Source organism: Rana temporaria, chromosome 12, assembly GCF_905171775.1.
Source record: "Rana temporaria chromosome 12, aRanTem1.1, whole genome shotgun sequence".
Taxonomy (NCBI): domain Eukaryota; kingdom Metazoa; phylum Chordata; class Amphibia; order Anura; family Ranidae; genus Rana; species Rana temporaria.
The window spans coordinates 73,053,154-73,070,663 of NC_053500.1; the positions used below are offsets into that span (position 1 = coordinate 73,053,154).

The window sequence follows — 17,510 nt, forward strand, 5'->3', positions numbered from 1 at the left end:
CAGAGTAGAGGTCGAGGGGATCCCGGTAATTCTAATTGCTCTGGATTGGCCCTGGCGTCCCTGGTACGCTGACCTTGTGCACCTGGTGGCGGATGCACCCTGAAGGCTGCTAGTGAGGGAGGACCTTCTGTCTCAAGGTCCCATACTTCATCCTGCTTTAGTCGCTGGCTTTAACGGCATGGCTATTGAAAGCCAGGTACTAAGGGACCAAGGTCTAAGGGCACGGAAGTCTTCTTCACGGAAGATCTACCATCGCACTTGGAAGGCCTCAATGTGTGAGGAGATGATGAAGTGGCATCCACAGACATATTCGGTTTCCAGGGTCCTACTGTTTTTACAGCGTGGAGTGATCAGAAACTTGCCTTAAGGGATAGATTTCAGCCTTGGCTGTTTTCTTTCAGCGACCCGCTCGCTGGTAGGTAATTTTGTGCAGGGGGTTCGACGTCCTATGAACAGGAACATAGCCACTTGTCAATATTTAAGGAGCTGTGTCCATGGACAACGGAGAAGGATTTTACGGTGAGTACAAAAAATCCTATTTTTACCAGCAGCAGTGTACATGAAGCCCAAAACATTTTTCTGATTTAAAACTGACTTTTTGGATAGAGTAACAGAGGGTCATAACCCCTGACAGATTACATTGTTTTATTTTGCAAATTTGTGTCCAATTGGGGGGGAATTTTCATTCACTTTTCTGCCCACAAATTCACCCTCCCAATACCAACTTTTTTTGGGTGAATGCAGGGTCATCGGAACTTGGCGTCCCCATTGGAAGTTCAGGGGTAGCCCAAAAACTCATGGGTTTCAGTTACATTTTGACTGTTGAAGCCAGATTGAAAAATACTGCGTTTCCCCAAAAATAAGCGTGTGTGTTATATAATAAATATATATAATTTTGCCAACAAAATACCTAGTAGGGCTTATTTTCAGGTTAAGTCTTGCCATGTAATGTGCTGTCTTCTCTCCCTCCCTGCCTGATGAAAATCCCCAGTGTGAATTGATTGGTATTTAAACCCACCCTCCTTCCTCCTTCTGGGCGACGATTTCTTGTGTCCCACCCACCCATCCCCTTTTTTCTTACTATTTCTTCTTTTACTTCTACTTGGGTATGCCCCCTTTTAGGCATACCGACCACGTGACCCCGGCACACCTCAGGTCAATTTCCCTGTTTCCCCTCAGACCTTTCCCTAGCACGATTACCTGAGACTCTGAGTACAAATATAATTTTGCCAACAAAATACCTAGTAGGGCTTATTTTCAGGTTAAGTCTTGCCATGTAATGTGCTGTCTTCTCTCCCTCCCTGCCTGATGAAAATCCCCAGTGTGAATTGAGTTAAAATGCTTGTAAAATCCTAATATCCACTCTATTACAGTAGTATATAATGTACAATGTGTATGTTTCTGTAATTGTGCCAAATACTGCTCTGCACTACTGTGACCTGCTGCAGCTCTCTTCCCAACATTTATTACAGGAACACGCACATTGTACATTATATACTACTGTAATAGAGTGGGTTAAAGGATTTTACAAACTTTTGAAACTAGGGCTTATTATTCTAGGTCTTTTTCAGGGTAGGTCTCATTTTCAGGGAAACACGATAGATGTGTTTATTATACAAGCATGTAGTTGGCTACATGCAGGGAGAGCAGCACAACATGGTGTTGGATTCACTATTGCTCTAACTGGCTAGAATAGCTAATACAAATGTTATGTCTTACAAAAAGGTAACTAGCTAAAGGTAACTACTAAAGGTAACTAGCTAAAGATTTGAAGTCAAATCTTGATTCAAATGCAAAATACTTGTTCGCATAAACTTGTTACTTCCAGTGGCTCTGTGGGAAAAGGCAGAGATGGCCATCTTCACAGCTGGAGGTGTAAATGGCATTTGAACACAACAGCTTTTACAAAATACGACTTCTAACAAAATATACATTTAATATCTATACTTTGATCATAAATCGGCTATTCCTTTACCCTATCAGATTTCCCCTCTATTCCTGTTCTAACGGTGACTTCAAAATTCAGGAATGGAAAAAAAAAAATATATATATTTTTCTTATATAATATAATTATTTTTTATTATTTTTTTTTTTTTTTTTTTTTTTTTTTTTTCACTTTGAAAATGGTAAGACAAATCTCTCTAATGAAGGCACAGATGGCAATAAAAATCTGACTTCTAATCCCTCTCCAGACTATCCAAAAGTAAAAACGTTTCCATTTTTTAGTTACACTTTTAACTGTAATAAAGTGCCTCTAAAATAAAATCCATAATTTTTTTTTTTTTTTTTTCTCTGCACCAGTCTCCCCCTTTTGTTAATCTGGTGATCCTAGACGGCATCTGCTGCATGTGTATTCCTGTTTGTAGCCTACAGAAAGCCTGATGTTAAAATGATTTCTACAGCCACTGATCAGATACAAACCTGCCTTGACCGTTTAAATGGGATTGGTGCTTCATGAAGCAGAGTGGGAGGAAGTTGCATAGCCCATGTTTCAGAAAGTACAATTGGTACTGACCCTGAATCAGCAGTGTGTATGTAAGGGACTTGCTGAATGGTGTTGATGGTGTATTTTCTTTCCCTTGTTGCCTGAAATTGCTTTATACTTACACAGAAATGTTTTATGTAATATATTTTTTGTGCAACTAAATAAAAATTCTAGTGCAGAAGCTGAAAATTCAGGATGCACTTGGCCGAAACAAATTTACGTTTAAAAAAAAAAAAAAAAATGTATGTATTGAGCTTTTTATTTATTAACCACTTGAGACCCGGACCTTTAGGCAGGTAAAAGACCCGGCCAGTTTTTGCGATTCGGCACTGTTTAACTGACAATTGCGCGGTCGTGCGAAGTGGCTCCCAAACAAAATTGGTGTCCTTCTTTTTTTTTTTTTTTGTTTTTTTTTTTTCCACAAATGGAGCCTTCTTTTGGTGGAATTTGATCACCTCTGCGGTTTTTAGTTTTGAAAAAAATGCAATATTCTTTCCTTTTTGCTATAATATCCTCTCAGTTTAGGCCGATACGTATTCTTCTTCTACCTATTTTTGGTTAAAAAAAAATCGCAAAAAGCTTGTCGATTGGTTTGCGAAAAATTTATAGCGTTTACAAAATAGGGGATAGTTTTATTGCATTTTTATTTATTTTTTCTTGTGACTGCGACATTATGACGGACAATTTTGACACATTTTTGGGACCATTGTCATTTTCACAGCTAAAAAGTCATTGTTTACTGTGAAAATGACAATTGCAGTTTGGGAGTTAAGTGTGACCTCATCTGTGTTTTCTAACTGTAGGGGGGCGGGCTGGATGTGTCACGTCATTGATCGTGTTTCCCTATAACAGGGAACAGACGATCAATGACGGTGCCACAGTGAAGAACGGGGAAGCTGTGTTTACACACAGCTCTCCCCGTTCTTCAGCTCCGGGGACCGATCGCAGGACTCAAGCGGCGATCGGGTCCCGCGGTCACGGAGCTTCAGACCAGGTCGCGCGCCCGCGACCTTAAAGAGGACGTTCCTGTACGTGCTTGTGCCCAGCCGTGCCATTGGTTAATATGAATTTATTGTCCCCATTATCGGCACCTGTTGAAGCGGTGTTAAAATCCTGGTTGCTGCATTTTTGGTGCAAATTTGGTCAGGTAAAATAAAGTGCCAAAAATGCACCTCCCATTGAAATGCAAGAGCGCTTCAGAAATGCGCCCGTGTGTTTGATGCATTTTTTGAGTCACGTGTCCTTTGAAAAACCACACCATAAGCACAGTAAAATCGTGGGCATTTTAGGCGACTGACATTTTCCGGTGCAGCACTATATATTTATCTGAGAAGACTGTGGCTGTTATGAGGTGCCTTTTCTATGAATGAGAGATCCATCATTCACTGTTACTGCATGCTGACCTTCCGGGCAGGAAACTCCTTGCTGAGTGGAAAAGGAAAATGGTCAGCAAGTTCTTTCATTTTTATCTTGCTATGTCAGGTGATTAGGTCAAAAGTACAGTTGTGCACAGGCTTTTTCCATTTAACCTCTCACTGTGCAAATCAGTGTGTAGATGTGAGTAATTAAAAATGGTGTATGTGTATATATTGGGGCCGAAACAACTAATCGATTATGAAATTAATTGATTACAACTTTCATAATCGAATAATCGGCCAGTAACTTAAATTAGCCCTTTATAGTACAGAAACGCAAATCGCTACTGTAAATATTACTTTCACTGTCCCACGGTAAAAAAAAATGAACCCCTTACAGTAGCGATTATTTGCTCTTTTTTTTTGTACCCTTTTTTTTTTTTTTTTTTTTTTTTTTTTTTTGACCCCATTTATGTTGCTAAACATCTCGGGTCTGGGTCACACCTCTGTTTTTTGGTGCTTTTTGCAGAAACGCACTACAGTTCATTTACATGTTTTCCTATGGGACACATTCACATCCATGTGTGGGTTTTTTTTTTTTTTTTTTTTTTTGCTACTGCGTTTTTGGAAAGGGCAAGGACTTAACACGAAACGGTTATAATTAATAAATAATAAAAAAAGTGTGTGTGTGTGTGTGTGTGTGTGTGTGTTATATATATATATATATATATAATCTCTATATCTTCTTCTTTTTTTTTTTTTTCCAAAATACTTCAATGGAGAAGCTGCTGAAAAGCATGTAATGTGTTTTTGCAGCAATTTGTGTTTTGTAATCTGCCCAACAACAAATGGGCCCAAATTTTTTTTTTTTTTTTTTTTATTATTTAAAAAAATAAATAAATTGGGCCTATTTGTTGGGCAGATTACAAAACACAAATTGCTGCAAAAACACATTGCATGCTTTTCTGCAGCTTCTCCATTGAAGTATTTTGGAAAAAAAAATTAAGGCTATTCTCCGATTTAATCGGCCAACTAATAGATTATGAAAATAATCGTTAGGTGTGTGTCTTTTTTTTTTTTTTTTTTTTTTTCTGAGTTTATTTTCACTATATTCACTGGAGGCTGATGATTTTAATTTGCTTAAAAATTAGAACATAGTAGCCTTCTTTTTTTTTTTTTTTTTTTTTTCTGGCGGGGTGTACGCTGTATCGGAAGGACCCGACGCCTGTAATCTGGGATCATTGTTATAGGGCTATCATCATTGGAGTCTTCCCCAGCTCTGTCAGGTAAGGCAGAGTCCTCGCAAACGTCCATGGGAATCTCCATGTCTACTCTAGGCCCTTTCGGCTGTTTGTGCTCAGTTACTGGGGGTTGTTCCAGACCTTTTTGATGCAGTGCTTATTGCCCTGTATCTGGAGGACTGGCCTCTGCTGTTCCAGGCAGGGCCGCTGATAAGCCAGTACAACTGGCTCTGTTGTACCGGGCCTGGCCAGCAGGGGGAGGGGGGACCCCGGACAATCTAGGATAAAAGAATGCAGAAAAAATAATAAAAAAAAAAAAAATTCACCAACAAGCAATCGCCACATTTCGCATTGCCAATTCAATAACGCATGTGCTGCCTGCAGTAACAAAAGTGCCACCCATGCTGCAAATGCCATAACGGCATGGGTGGCACTGTCTCTGTAGGCAGCACATGCGTAATGGCATTGGCAGCATGGGTGGCACTTTTATCACTGCAGGTAGCTCATGCGTTATGGAATTTGCATAGAGAGCACTGTCTGCAGCACATAATGGCATTGGCATGTCCCATTGTCAAGTCACTGATCCCCACCATTACCTGCACTTTGTTTCAAGCCGGGGTCTGGGGGGGAGGGGGGGAGGGGTGGGGCTGAAGAGGGCACCATCAGGTAGGCTGTATGAGGTCCCGTGATTTCTATCAGCGGCCCTGGTTCCAGGTCTTGGGTCTCTGTAGAAGACCTTTCTTCTACATTTTGCCATTTCAGACATTTCACTATGCGGGCTGGAAACGCCCTTAAATTGGTATTAAACCCAAAAGCAATCGGTTTATATTCTTGCATCTACAGTAAATGCAACAGTAACCAACCATAATTGGCATACCACTAGACTGGCTGAGGGTGTGATCACCTTTCAGGATTCACTGTTCTCATACAGCAGAGGGAAAACATTTAATCTGGAGCCTTGTGCTTTAAGCCCTGAACACGCGGCCTGGTAGCTCAGCAGGAAGATCGCTGTACTAACATCGGATTGTTGGTACATGATCTCCTCCCGAGCGCTTCAGTTTTTCATTAATAGCCTGCTGGGTTGAGGTGTGTGTGTGTGTGTGTGTGTGGTGTTTGGTGTTTTTTTTTTTTTATGGCTTGTTACAAGCATCTGAAATGTGCCTTGCATGGGACTGAGGTCTGTACATATGCTTAGAGCACCCTGGCTGCATGGTTGGGATGCTGAATTCAAGTAGTATCTCACTTGATTAACCTGTGTTGTTGGCAAGCACAGTATCAAGATCGGGGCAGAAGAGGTAACGCCTCTCAAAAGGTTAATCAAGGACAAACGGATCGTGCTTGCCTGCTCTGTGCAGTGGTTTTGCACAGAGCAGCCCTGATGCTCCACTTCTCAGGTTCCCCCGTTTGCACTACTGACGCCTGACATTTGCAGGTTACTTTAGCTGAGCCCTATTGTAAGACCGTAGATTGTGCAAAATACCCTATTTTTGTTAATAAGTGCGTGTTTGTATAAAAATATTTTCTTACTGTGGGAAACGATGCTTTTAGACTTTTTATACAGTGATTCAGATTGTACTGTTTAGAAAAAAAAATTGACTTTAATGTCCTTGTTCTAATTCCCTTTTGTTTCTGTCCTCAGCTGCATTCCTAACGCAGACAGTATGTTTGGATGACACAACGGTGAAGTTTGAGATCTGGGACACCGCTGGGCAGGAGAGGTATCACAGCCTGGCCCCCATGTACTACAGAGGAGCACAAGCGGCTATTGTAGTATATGACATTACTAATACAGTATGTGTTTTTCACTTCAACTTAAAATCATCTGCATATTTACTTTTTTATTTTTCTTGCAAAGAGATCTGGTCATAAATTGCCTACTTTTCAGTATGTTATTTTGACTGGTAGGTTGAAAAATTATCATTGCATATAGTGTGAATGAGCCCTTGAAGTTGCTTGCAAGGATCCTCTTGTTTAATCATGCTAGTATGACTTACCCTTCTGATGAATGACTGCTGAATTTCTGGCGCCTTGGTCAACTCTGCTACCTCAGCTTTATGACTGGTTTATTGGAGAGGATTTTATTTGGATTTACAGTTCTGGGTTTTTTTCCAGCCAGAAAAATGCTCCGATGCTTCGATACTTCACCCGATACCTGGGCAGTCAGGGTGATCAGTGCGGCTGGGGAATTGCAAGTCTCCGTGCTGCCTTCTCCCCCCGTGCTCTATGCTGCCCCATGCTGCCTTCTCTCTTCCCCCTCCCCCCGTGCTGCCTTCTCCCTTCGTGCTGCCCTCTCCCCCATGCCATCTTCTCCCCCCTCCGTGCCGCTCTCCCCCACTGACTCTATCCATTCACATAACTGAGCATCGTAACCTGTGTTTACGATGCTTCAGTTTATGAACGGAGATGAGCTTCTCTCCATTCATTTTAGCTGAGGCTGCTGAGAAAGGGACTGGGGAATCTGTCCTTAGTCCCTTTCTCTGTCTCAAAGGGGAGATGTCAGGGGTCTGGTTCAGTAGTAATCGCAATCGTGGGAAAGACTTCTGACCTGACAGTTGTGCATAAAACTATCATTGACACACTCTATACGGAGGAAAGCCTCAAAAGGTAACTGTAAAAGGTTGGATGTTCCCAAAGTGCTGATCAAAGCACATTAATAGAAAGTTATGTGGAAGGGAAAAGTGTGTAAGAAAAAGGTGCACAAGCAGTAGAGATGACCGCAGCCTGGAGAGGATTGTCAGGAAAAGGCCATTCAAAAGTGTTGGCGACTTTCACAAGGAGTGGACTGAGGCTGGAGTCAGTGCATCAAGAGTCATCACACACAGACGGATCCTGGACATGGGCTTCAAATGTCGTATTCCTCTTGTCAAGCCACTCCTGACCTACAAACAACATCAGAAGCGTCAGACCTGGGCTAAAGAAACAGACCTGGTCTGTTGCTCAGTGGTCCAAAGTCCTCTTTTCCGATGAAAGCAAATTTTGCATCTCATTTGGAAACCATGGAGCCAGAGTATGGAGGAAGAAAGAGGCACACACTGCAAGATGCTTGAAGTCCGGTGTGAAGTTTCCACAGTCTGTGATTTGGGGAGCCATGTCATCTGCTGGTGTTGGTCACGGTGGTGCTTCATTAAGTCCAGGGTCACCGCAGCCCTGAGATTTTGGAGCACTTCATGTCTCCTTTCACAGACAAACTCTATGGGGATGCTGACTTTATTTTCCAGTAGGACTTTGCACCTGCCCACACTGCCAAAAGCACCAAAACCTGGTTCAATGACCGTGGGATTACTGTGCTTGATTGGCCAGCAAACTCGCCTGACCTGAACCTCAGAGAACCTATGGGGCATTGCCAAGAGAAAGATGAGACATGAGACCCAACAATGCAGAAGAGCTGAAGGCCGCTATTAAAGCATCCTGGTCTTCCATAACACCTCAGCAGTGCCACTGGCTGATCGCTTCCATGCCACGCCGCTTTGAGGCAGTATTTGCTGCAAAAGCGGCCCAAACAAAGTACTGAGTACATATGGATGCTTCTACTTTTCAGAGGTCCGATATTGTTCTATGTACAGTCCTTGTTTTATTGATTGCATGTAATCTGGTTTTCATGAGCTGTAAGCCATAATTGTCACAATTATGACAAATCACGGAGTCTATCTCATATGTTAGTTTCACCTTTTTAAGTTGCATTCGTGAAATTAACTTTTGCACGATATTCTAGTATTTTCGTGTGTGTGTGTGTGTGTGTGTGTGTGTGTGTGTGTATATAACAAATGTCTTAAGTGTGTGGCGTGTATTTTTGGGCCTCTTGGCTGCTTCTCTTATTAATGCTCTCCTTGCCTGGCCTGTCAGTTTAGGTGGACGGTTATGTTTTGGTAGGTTTACTATTGTGCCATACACTTTCCATTTTCGGATGATGGGTTAAACGGTGCTTATAACCTATAAATATGGAGAAACACATTAACTACTTGCCCGCCGAAAGGCGTACTGCGGCAAGGTGGCTCGGCTGCGCAAATTGCCTTACCGGCATGGCGATTCATGCACTATCTTTTGTGTGCACGCTAAGATTGGCCAACAGGGGAGCCAATCAGCGGGACTGTTCCCGGGCAGGGACAGAATGGGGTTCTGACAAAGTAAACAAGGCAGATCTCCGTTCTGTCGGATGACACTGAGATGCGTCTTCCTGCTAAGCAGGCAGATGAATCTGTGCGTTTCCCCAGTTACACAGTCCTCCATACAGTTGCAAAATGCAAATGGGGAACACGTTGTTTAATTCCTTGATCGCCCCTGAAGTTAACCCCTTCATTGCCAATGGCATTAGTACAATGTCGGCGCATGTTTTTAGTAGGGCTGCGCATCTTCACCAGTCTCACGATTCGATGCGATTTACGATTATCAAGTCCACGATTCGATTCCACGATTGCAGCGCAAGTGCGAATGGCTCTCTCTCGGACCCCCCCCTCCCCAAAATACTAAAGGAGATGACCGGAGACTGCAGACGTGGTACAGGAGATGATCAGAGACTGCGGACAGGGTACAGAACAGGTAGTCAGAGGATGGCAGACAGGATACTGGAGGTGGCAAGACAGATTGTGAACATCTGTAATTCTGTACAATCACACCACTGCCATTCTTGTCTGATAACCGCTGCCTGTAGACATCACATGTTGCAGCCAGGCCAGGGGTCTGGTGACTGAAGTCGTCGGACTCACTCGAGTCACTATAATACATTCTCTCTCTCTACACTGCACCCCCCCCCCCACTCAAGTGCTCCCGGCTAGATCACTGGAGTGAGGGGACAGGGGAGACGATGAGTCCTGCAGGCTGTCGCCTGTCTGCTCTCTCTCTGAGAGAGACGAGAGAGACAGTCTAGTGTGTCAGTCACTGTGTCCCAACCTAGCCTGACCCTTTTTATCAATTATGGCAGGCGGCCTTGCAACGGAAGTTGGAGAACTGCAAACAGACTACTACACTCACCAGGGCAGGCTCAGCCAGGCAGGGTTCCGCCGGTCCGGTGAAAAAAGTCTGCACTGCGTGTCTCTCTGCAGTCCAGTCTCTCCTGGCGTCGGCACCTACCGCCTTTCTACTGATCTGATAGTCAGTGGGCGGGGCTGACGCCAGCAGAGACGTAAAAGCAGAGAGGAGAGAGGCGGGGCTGGGCAGTCACATGAGCGCACCATAAGGTAACATCTGAATGGAGCGCTCTCCCGAGAGGGACGGGGCTAAACATCGATTATTACGGTCGCATGCATCGGTGCCGCCCGAATCGCAATGCAGCGATTAAATTTGACACCCCTAGTTTTTAGCACTGATCACTGTAATGTCACTGGTTCCCAAAAAAGTGTCATGTCAGGTGTCCGATCTGTCCACCGCAATGTCGCAGTCCCACTAAAAATCACTGATCTCTGCCATTACTAGTAAAAATACATAAATAAAAATGCCACAAATCCCCCATTTTGTAGATGCTATAACTTTTGCGCAAGCCAATCAATATGTGCTTATTGGAATTTTTTTTTTTTTTTTTTCAACTGATGAATATGAAGGGGGGGAAAAAAAAAATATATATATATATATATATATGTATGTATGTATGTATGTATGTGTGTGTATATATATGTATATATGTAGCCTTTTTTGTTTTATGGGGGGTGGGGGGGCGTAGGTGATCAAATGCCACCATAATTTTGTTTGGGTACAACATCGCACGTCCACACAATTGACAGTTTAAATAACTGCTGTATCGCAAAAAAAATGGCCTGGTCATTCAGGGGGTAAATCCTTCTGGGGCTGAAGTGGTTAAATTTGAAAGCTGCACAACCTGAAAAACCATTTCCAAAGAATAGGAAAATTTAAGTGGTGCATTTTAAAATTTGAGCTCTAGTTGCAGAAAGTAGACGCAGTCCATCAAATACTAGCAACATATAGACATGGGGTGGATATACTCAAATTGTACTGCATTGCTTCCACACGCTTGTAACCAATGTGTTTCGACCTAATGAAGTTGTCAACTTCAAGGGCATTATTTTGTCTAAAAGATGCATCAAAATCATAACTCCTCACAATGTGTGACTATCCATATGGACACATAAAGCATATTTACAGACAGACAGTGGATGGGTGGGAGACTTGTAACCAGAGACTTTTAAAAGTTTATCCAGATCATTTCCCGGCCTGTCCTAGTCGCCCCCAAGGCAAGAGCCATAAAAGTAACTGGCTTGTGAGAAGCCAAGCTGTGTACGTCCCAGAAAAGGGATGGAGAGCCACCTGTGATGCAATCCCTAAGAGGCAAAAAATTGTTATAAAAAGTATAGGTGGATTTTGACAAGAGGTGCAACATGGGTGGTCAATTAAAAAGAATGCTTTATTGGTATGGTCAGCAGACTATAAGGTGAGCTGACAGTAACATATGTGCATAAGACAAACATAAAAACCAATGTGTGGAATCGTAATGGCGCCATTTTGTTAAAAATTGTATAATGACTTAATTGGTTCTGTTGTCCTCCCATGTGAACATCCATGCGATCCGATTCTGCTGTGGACAAAAAGGGTCCTGTGCGAGTTTGATGCAAATTCAGCCATACGATCTTTAGAGATCGCATGTTTTTTTTGTTTTGTTTTTTTGCAATGTGGTGTGAATCGCATCCAATCTGACATTGCACCAGTGTGAACCGGCCCTTAACCACTTGCCGACCAGCGCACGCACTCTTACGTCGGCAGGATGGCACGGACCGACAAATGGCCGTACAGGTATGTCCCTTTTAAATTTGCCGCCATGTGGACATGTCACAGGCTCGCCCCTGCCGCGAGCTCCATGCCCGCGGGACCTGCAGATTCTTTGTCCGCTCGTGTCCCGCGATCGTGTCAGAGCGGCAGAACAGGGGGATGCCTGTGTAAACAAGGCATCTCCCTGTTCTGCCTAGTGACGGGACACACTTAACCTCTTCCTATCCCCCTAGTGGTTAACCCCTTCCCTGACAGTCACATTTATACAGTTATCAGTGCATTTTAATAGCACGGATCGCTGTATAAATAAGGATGGTCCCAAAATGGCATCAAAAGTGTTCGATGTTTCCGCCATAATGTTCAGTCACGATAAAAATCACCATTACTGATAACAAAAATGCCAAAAAACGATCGCCTATTTGGTTTGCGCAAAAGTCATAGCGTCTACAAATCAAACGGTTATTGCGATTTTTTTTTTTTTTATATATATATATATATATATATATATATATATATATATATATATATATATATATTATAGAATTTTTCAAAATTGTCGCTTTTTGTTATAGTACAAAACCTGCAGGTGATCATTTGTGGGGAGGTGACGCCATTTTTGTTTTGGGAGCCACGTCGCACGACCACGCAATTGTCAGTTAAAGCGACGCAGTGCCAAATCGCAAAAAAGTGGCCTGGTCCAGGGCTTAAGTGGTTAAACAATTACTTGGGGTTCTTTTTTCGATTTGGGCTGTACCATGACAGTCTCCTAGAGGCCTAGGACTGCGTGATGCAGTCAGGTGCCTCCACTTTGTTTTGTTCATAAATGAGATGCCTGAAGATATGGTCAGCCTTCAATTTCTTCTCTTTTTTTTTTTTTTTTTTCGCAAAAAAGTGCACCTGTCTGCTCCAGAAGCATGGGTCAGAGTCTCAAGCAAACTTGTATGTGTACTTTATATGAATTTAAAAGATTACACTATTTTATGTTTTTCCCATCAAACTTATGGAATTGTAATATTTTTTTCTTTCTGTGCCACTGTAGGAAACCTTTACAAGAGCAAAAAACTGGGTGAAAGAGCTTCAGAGGCAAGCTAGTCCAAACATTGTAATTGCCTTGTCTGGGAATAAGGCTGACCTCTCCAGCAAAAGAGCTGTAGATTTTCAGGTGAGCTTGCTAGGCTTTGTTCCCCTCCCAATACAGAGAGAGCATCCAGAATATTTTCATACCACCTTTTTTTTCTTTGTTTCAGGAAGCTCAAGCCTATGCAGATGACAACAGCTTGCTATTCATGGAGACGTCTGCTAAAACCGCTATGAATGTGAATGAAATATTTATGGCTATAGGTGAGATTTCTCGCTAGTCTTTATTTGGGAGATAAACATACTTGCGTTTTACTTGACATGAACGTAGATGGAATTGATAGAGTGGAGAATTATGGACCCACAGAGGTTTACATGACCCATGGGAGTGGGCAGAGATGAGCAAGGGGGTTCCTGCTTGCGTTTTAATAACACTGCCCACTGTTCATTTCACGCTGACGACATGAGGTCTTGGCACAAGCGCTGATCAGTTTACACACTCGTGAGGGGACTGATCATCCTGCTGCTCATAGCGCAGCCATAGTGTTTGCACAGTAAATTGCAAATGGCATCTGAAGGAAGCCTTTTATGAGATCAGATAAGAATGCTCCTGTTCAAAGATAAATGGAGCTGACATTTATTATTACATGACATGTATCTGCATAACAAACCACTGAATATAGATTTTGCCCCCCCCCCTCCTTTTTGGGCTTTTAAAGCGGAGGTTCACCCTAATTTAAGTCATTGTTAATCACACCGGCTCAGTGTCAATCTTTAAAGTTGGTTATCAATTTTATTTTTATTTTTTTTAAATAAATCCTATACCGTGGTTTCCGATGTCTGAACCAGGCACTTCCTGGTTTAGCTCCCGCGGGAGTGGGCGTGTCGGTTTAGCTGTGAACCCCCCATGATTCCTGGGGCGTGACCTTTTCAGTACGCCGGCCGTTGTGATGGCAACTGTGTAGTGTTGACGGCGCCGCTCGCCATCAACACTGCACATGCGCGGGACAGAGCGGTGAATGCTGGGACATCAGCATTCACTGTATCCCAGAAGGATTTGCTTGTGGGCTTCAGAGTGCCCTCAAGCAAGATGGAACCGTTCAGCAAAGAATTTTATAAATTATTTTTTTACGGCAGAATGACAATGCGGAGGGCTATGAAAATGGGACACGTGAGTACACCATTAATGATATAAAGAGCGGCAGATGCACATAAAAAAAAAAAAAAAACGAATTCCCGCGGAACCCCCCCTTTAAGTAGCTGCGATTGTGGTGGTAGTATTTAAAGCCTGATTTTGATGTGACCTTTTATCTAATACTCTAAATACATTACCTTTTCTAATCGTCCCCTATAAGAGATAAATTGCAAAGCCATGTAGGTCCTTATTAGGGTTGGAGACCAGGCTGGACTGACTCAGTAAGTCGGTGTTTGTGGGTGCGTGCTGAAAAAGGATTTTACTTCCAGTGATTTGTGTCCTTCTTTGAAAGTAGGCGATGGGTGACCCTTTTTGGGAACTGGGCTGCTACCTCTGGGTACAGCCTTATGGTTGTATCCACATGTGAACTAGAAAGAGTAGGTAGAAAGGAGCGCCCGATGTCCAGTCAAATGCAAGATGGAAGGTGAGTTTTTTTAAGGAGTTTAATATAAATTGCAACAAATATAACAGGCTAACGTGTTTTGGGTAAACAAAGTATAAGGTTTTTATGTCTGTGTTCACTGGGAATATTTATTGCTGTTGCAACCCCCAAAAAGTGAAGTAAAATGTCCAACAGAACAGATGGCAAAAAAATATTTTCAATCCTTTAAAAAAAAAAAAAAAAGTCTATGCTTGCAATTTAAGAAGTTGTAGAATAATTATTGACAGGCATACAGCTGCCACTACTTCTGACATGTTGAGCATAGAATATTTGCAAATATTACTTTATTTTTTGCTTGCACCAGTATATCGCACTCATTTCTTTTTCTTCTTTTAGCTAAGAAGTTGCCGAAGAATGAGCCCCAAAGTGCACAAGGAGCCCCAGGAAGGAACAGAGGGGTTGATCTCCAGGAAAACAACCCTCCTGCTAGGAGCCAGTGCTGTAGTAGTAACTGAGTTCCTTCCTTCTCACTTGTCGCCTATTTGGTAGAGGAGAAAGGAGTCAAAACACAGAAATATCCATAATTACAATACCATTAAAAGCTTCAGATCAAGAAATAAACCAACAAGAAAATCTGAGATGAGACTGGAAATCCACTCTAATCATACTTGGTCCTCACAGAACCAGAATGAACTCTGGCTCTGAAGGGGCTAAGATAGACGCTGTGAACCTGTATTGTACCATCTTCACCACTCCAGTTTGTAAATGATCAGCGTCCTGATGGATATCTCATTCCACCTGCACTTTTTTCCTTGTATAAATACTAATTCAATTTTTAAGTCTTAAGTCACTTTTAATATATGTATTATAAATATATAAATATGAACTATGATCTGATTAACTTTCCATTTCCTTGCCCTCTTGTCCCTCCTCCATTTTAGTAGCTTTGGTGGTGGGTACAAAAGGGTAGAGGTGCTCTCAGAATGCTAAAAGTGCTTCTGATCGAACTTGAGGAACCTGTTCATCAAAAGTTCTTAAAGGGTACCCGTGAGGTTAGAAAACATGGGAGCTGCCATTGCTTTATTTTCTTTTTTTACGTGCAGGCTCCAGTATTGTCACCCCGCTCCTGTCTACACTACCATGTGACATTTAATCTGGATTAAGCATGTGACCTGCACAGTCTAGATTAGAATGTCTGAGCTCCAGTTCTGCAAATCCTTGCATACTTGATTCAGATCAGTGTCTCACTAGGTAGTCAAGTCAGGCTCGGGATTACAGCACAGGTCTGCACCTTTACTTGCTAAGCAAGTGACCGCTCCCATATTTATGGCCTCAAAGGTTTCATATAAACAGTATATTGTAAGGACAGAAAGCTGTGTACATTGACATGCATATATGTATGGAGTGTATATGAATATATATTTTTTTCATATGTTTAATCCCCTTAATACAGAATGCCTTGCTAAGTTAAACTTTAATCCAATTGCCTTTCTGGAAAAAAATGGGATTAATCAAAATGGCACCTTGGAGCTAAAACGGCTTACCAGGAAGTCAGTTTTGTCATTTTTGAAGAAATGGGTTGCTCATTGACTTTTCCCTTTTTGCCTTTCTTCAGAAATAATCATGTTTTATATTCTTCATAGGTATCTACAGTCATGTGAATCATGTAAACGCTGTAAGGGCCAAAAAAGCACTTAAGTAGTGGTAAAAAAAAATCACAGAATGGTTTTAATGATCCGTGGCATTTTCTGGAACTTAGTCTGTTTGCTGGATCAAACTGTCAGTGTTTTGCCATCATGTTATGAAGATATGACAAAATCACATTTTACTTGACAGCCACCTAATAAGCCATTTTATTTATACATCCCATAGCCAACCAAATAGGGTCGTTTCTGCAATCATGTGTTCTATTGCTTTATATGAGGCTGGGGAAAAAAGTGGTTTGCAGATGATTAGCTGGCTACACACACACCACAGTATACCATGTGAAAGCAGATGAGAGAATATTTTTTTTTTTGGCATATAGCAGTCTGAATGTTGTATAAATGCTGTTATTACTTATGAGTAGACTCTGATCTCCACCATAAAGTTACCCCAGTAACTGTAAATTAGGGCCAGTACAGACATCTTCAACACTTATGTATCGTCATTATTTGGGAGCTGTGAAGCTGATTTTTGTAATTTTGGCTATCTAAGGTGTCTTTCTGTCTCTATACCCAGTCACATGACCAAATATCAGTTGTGAGTATTAAGGGGAAGGGAACTTCTATTTTTTTTCTTCATATTCTGTATTGTATGTTCTCTGCAATATGTACTTAATCAGTATATCTTGATAATACAGTATGTACCCAAATAGAAACCTTGTTATTTCCATTTTGTGTATAAAAGAATGTAAGACTTTTCGGAGTGCATGACCGCAATCATTCACATTTTGTGGTGATCATCATTTTGCATATTCCAAGTGTTTTTTGTCCTTGGCAACACCTGAAAGTGTAAGGTTGGGTTGGAAAAGTTAAATTGTTTGTTCTCTGTCTAGTACTACTTGTCTGCATTGGCACAGAGAATCAGTTTGATATGATCCCATGTGTGAAACCAAAGAAATAGTTGGGAAATGATCACCATAGGCCCAAAGCTGCAAACACATAGGGCCAAATGGAGCATAGGCGCTGACTTAGGAGAATGTGGTTCCGGCTTATGTATCTATATATTTTAGATATGAGGCTGCAATTAGGATTCACCAACTTGCTTACCTTGGGTTTTGGTATTGTAGTCACCCTATCGCTAATGTCCCCAATATTACCCGCTGAAACTTGCTTCATGCTGGCTAGCTCTGGATCCCCCAACACCAAGTTTAAAAGCCCTTTCAGACATCTTTTTCTCCCAGCTCTGCACCTGCTAAAGAGCCGATAACTGACTGAGAAGGCAGCCCAGTTGTCCAGGAGCTCGAACTCCTCACTAAAAAGTTGCAGAGGAGCTGGTGTAATTTCCCTAATCTCCTGCTGCCTCTGTCGCTCGAGGTAGTATTTTTGAGAATACTACCTTGCAGGTCCTTTTCAGTTTA

General features: G+C 42.1%; 1 protein-coding gene across 1 annotated transcript in view; it reads left to right on the forward strand.

Annotated features, from left to right (window-relative positions):
- The window catches only part of RAB5C (RAB5C, member RAS oncogene family), a 47,569-nt gene extending 30,761 nt beyond the window's left edge, over positions 1-16,808 (forward strand). Inside the window, exons 3-6 of the mRNA XM_040330043.1 lie at positions 6,721-6,872; positions 12,835-12,957; positions 13,043-13,136; positions 14,846-16,808. Coding sequence (XP_040185977.1) covers positions 6,721-6,872; positions 12,835-12,957; positions 13,043-13,136; positions 14,846-14,964 — 488 coding nt within the window. The 3' untranslated portion in view covers positions 14,965-16,808. The remainder of the gene's footprint in view (positions 1-6,720; positions 6,873-12,834; positions 12,958-13,042; positions 13,137-14,845) is intronic.
- The last annotated feature ends 702 nt before the right edge of the window (positions 16,809-17,510 follow it).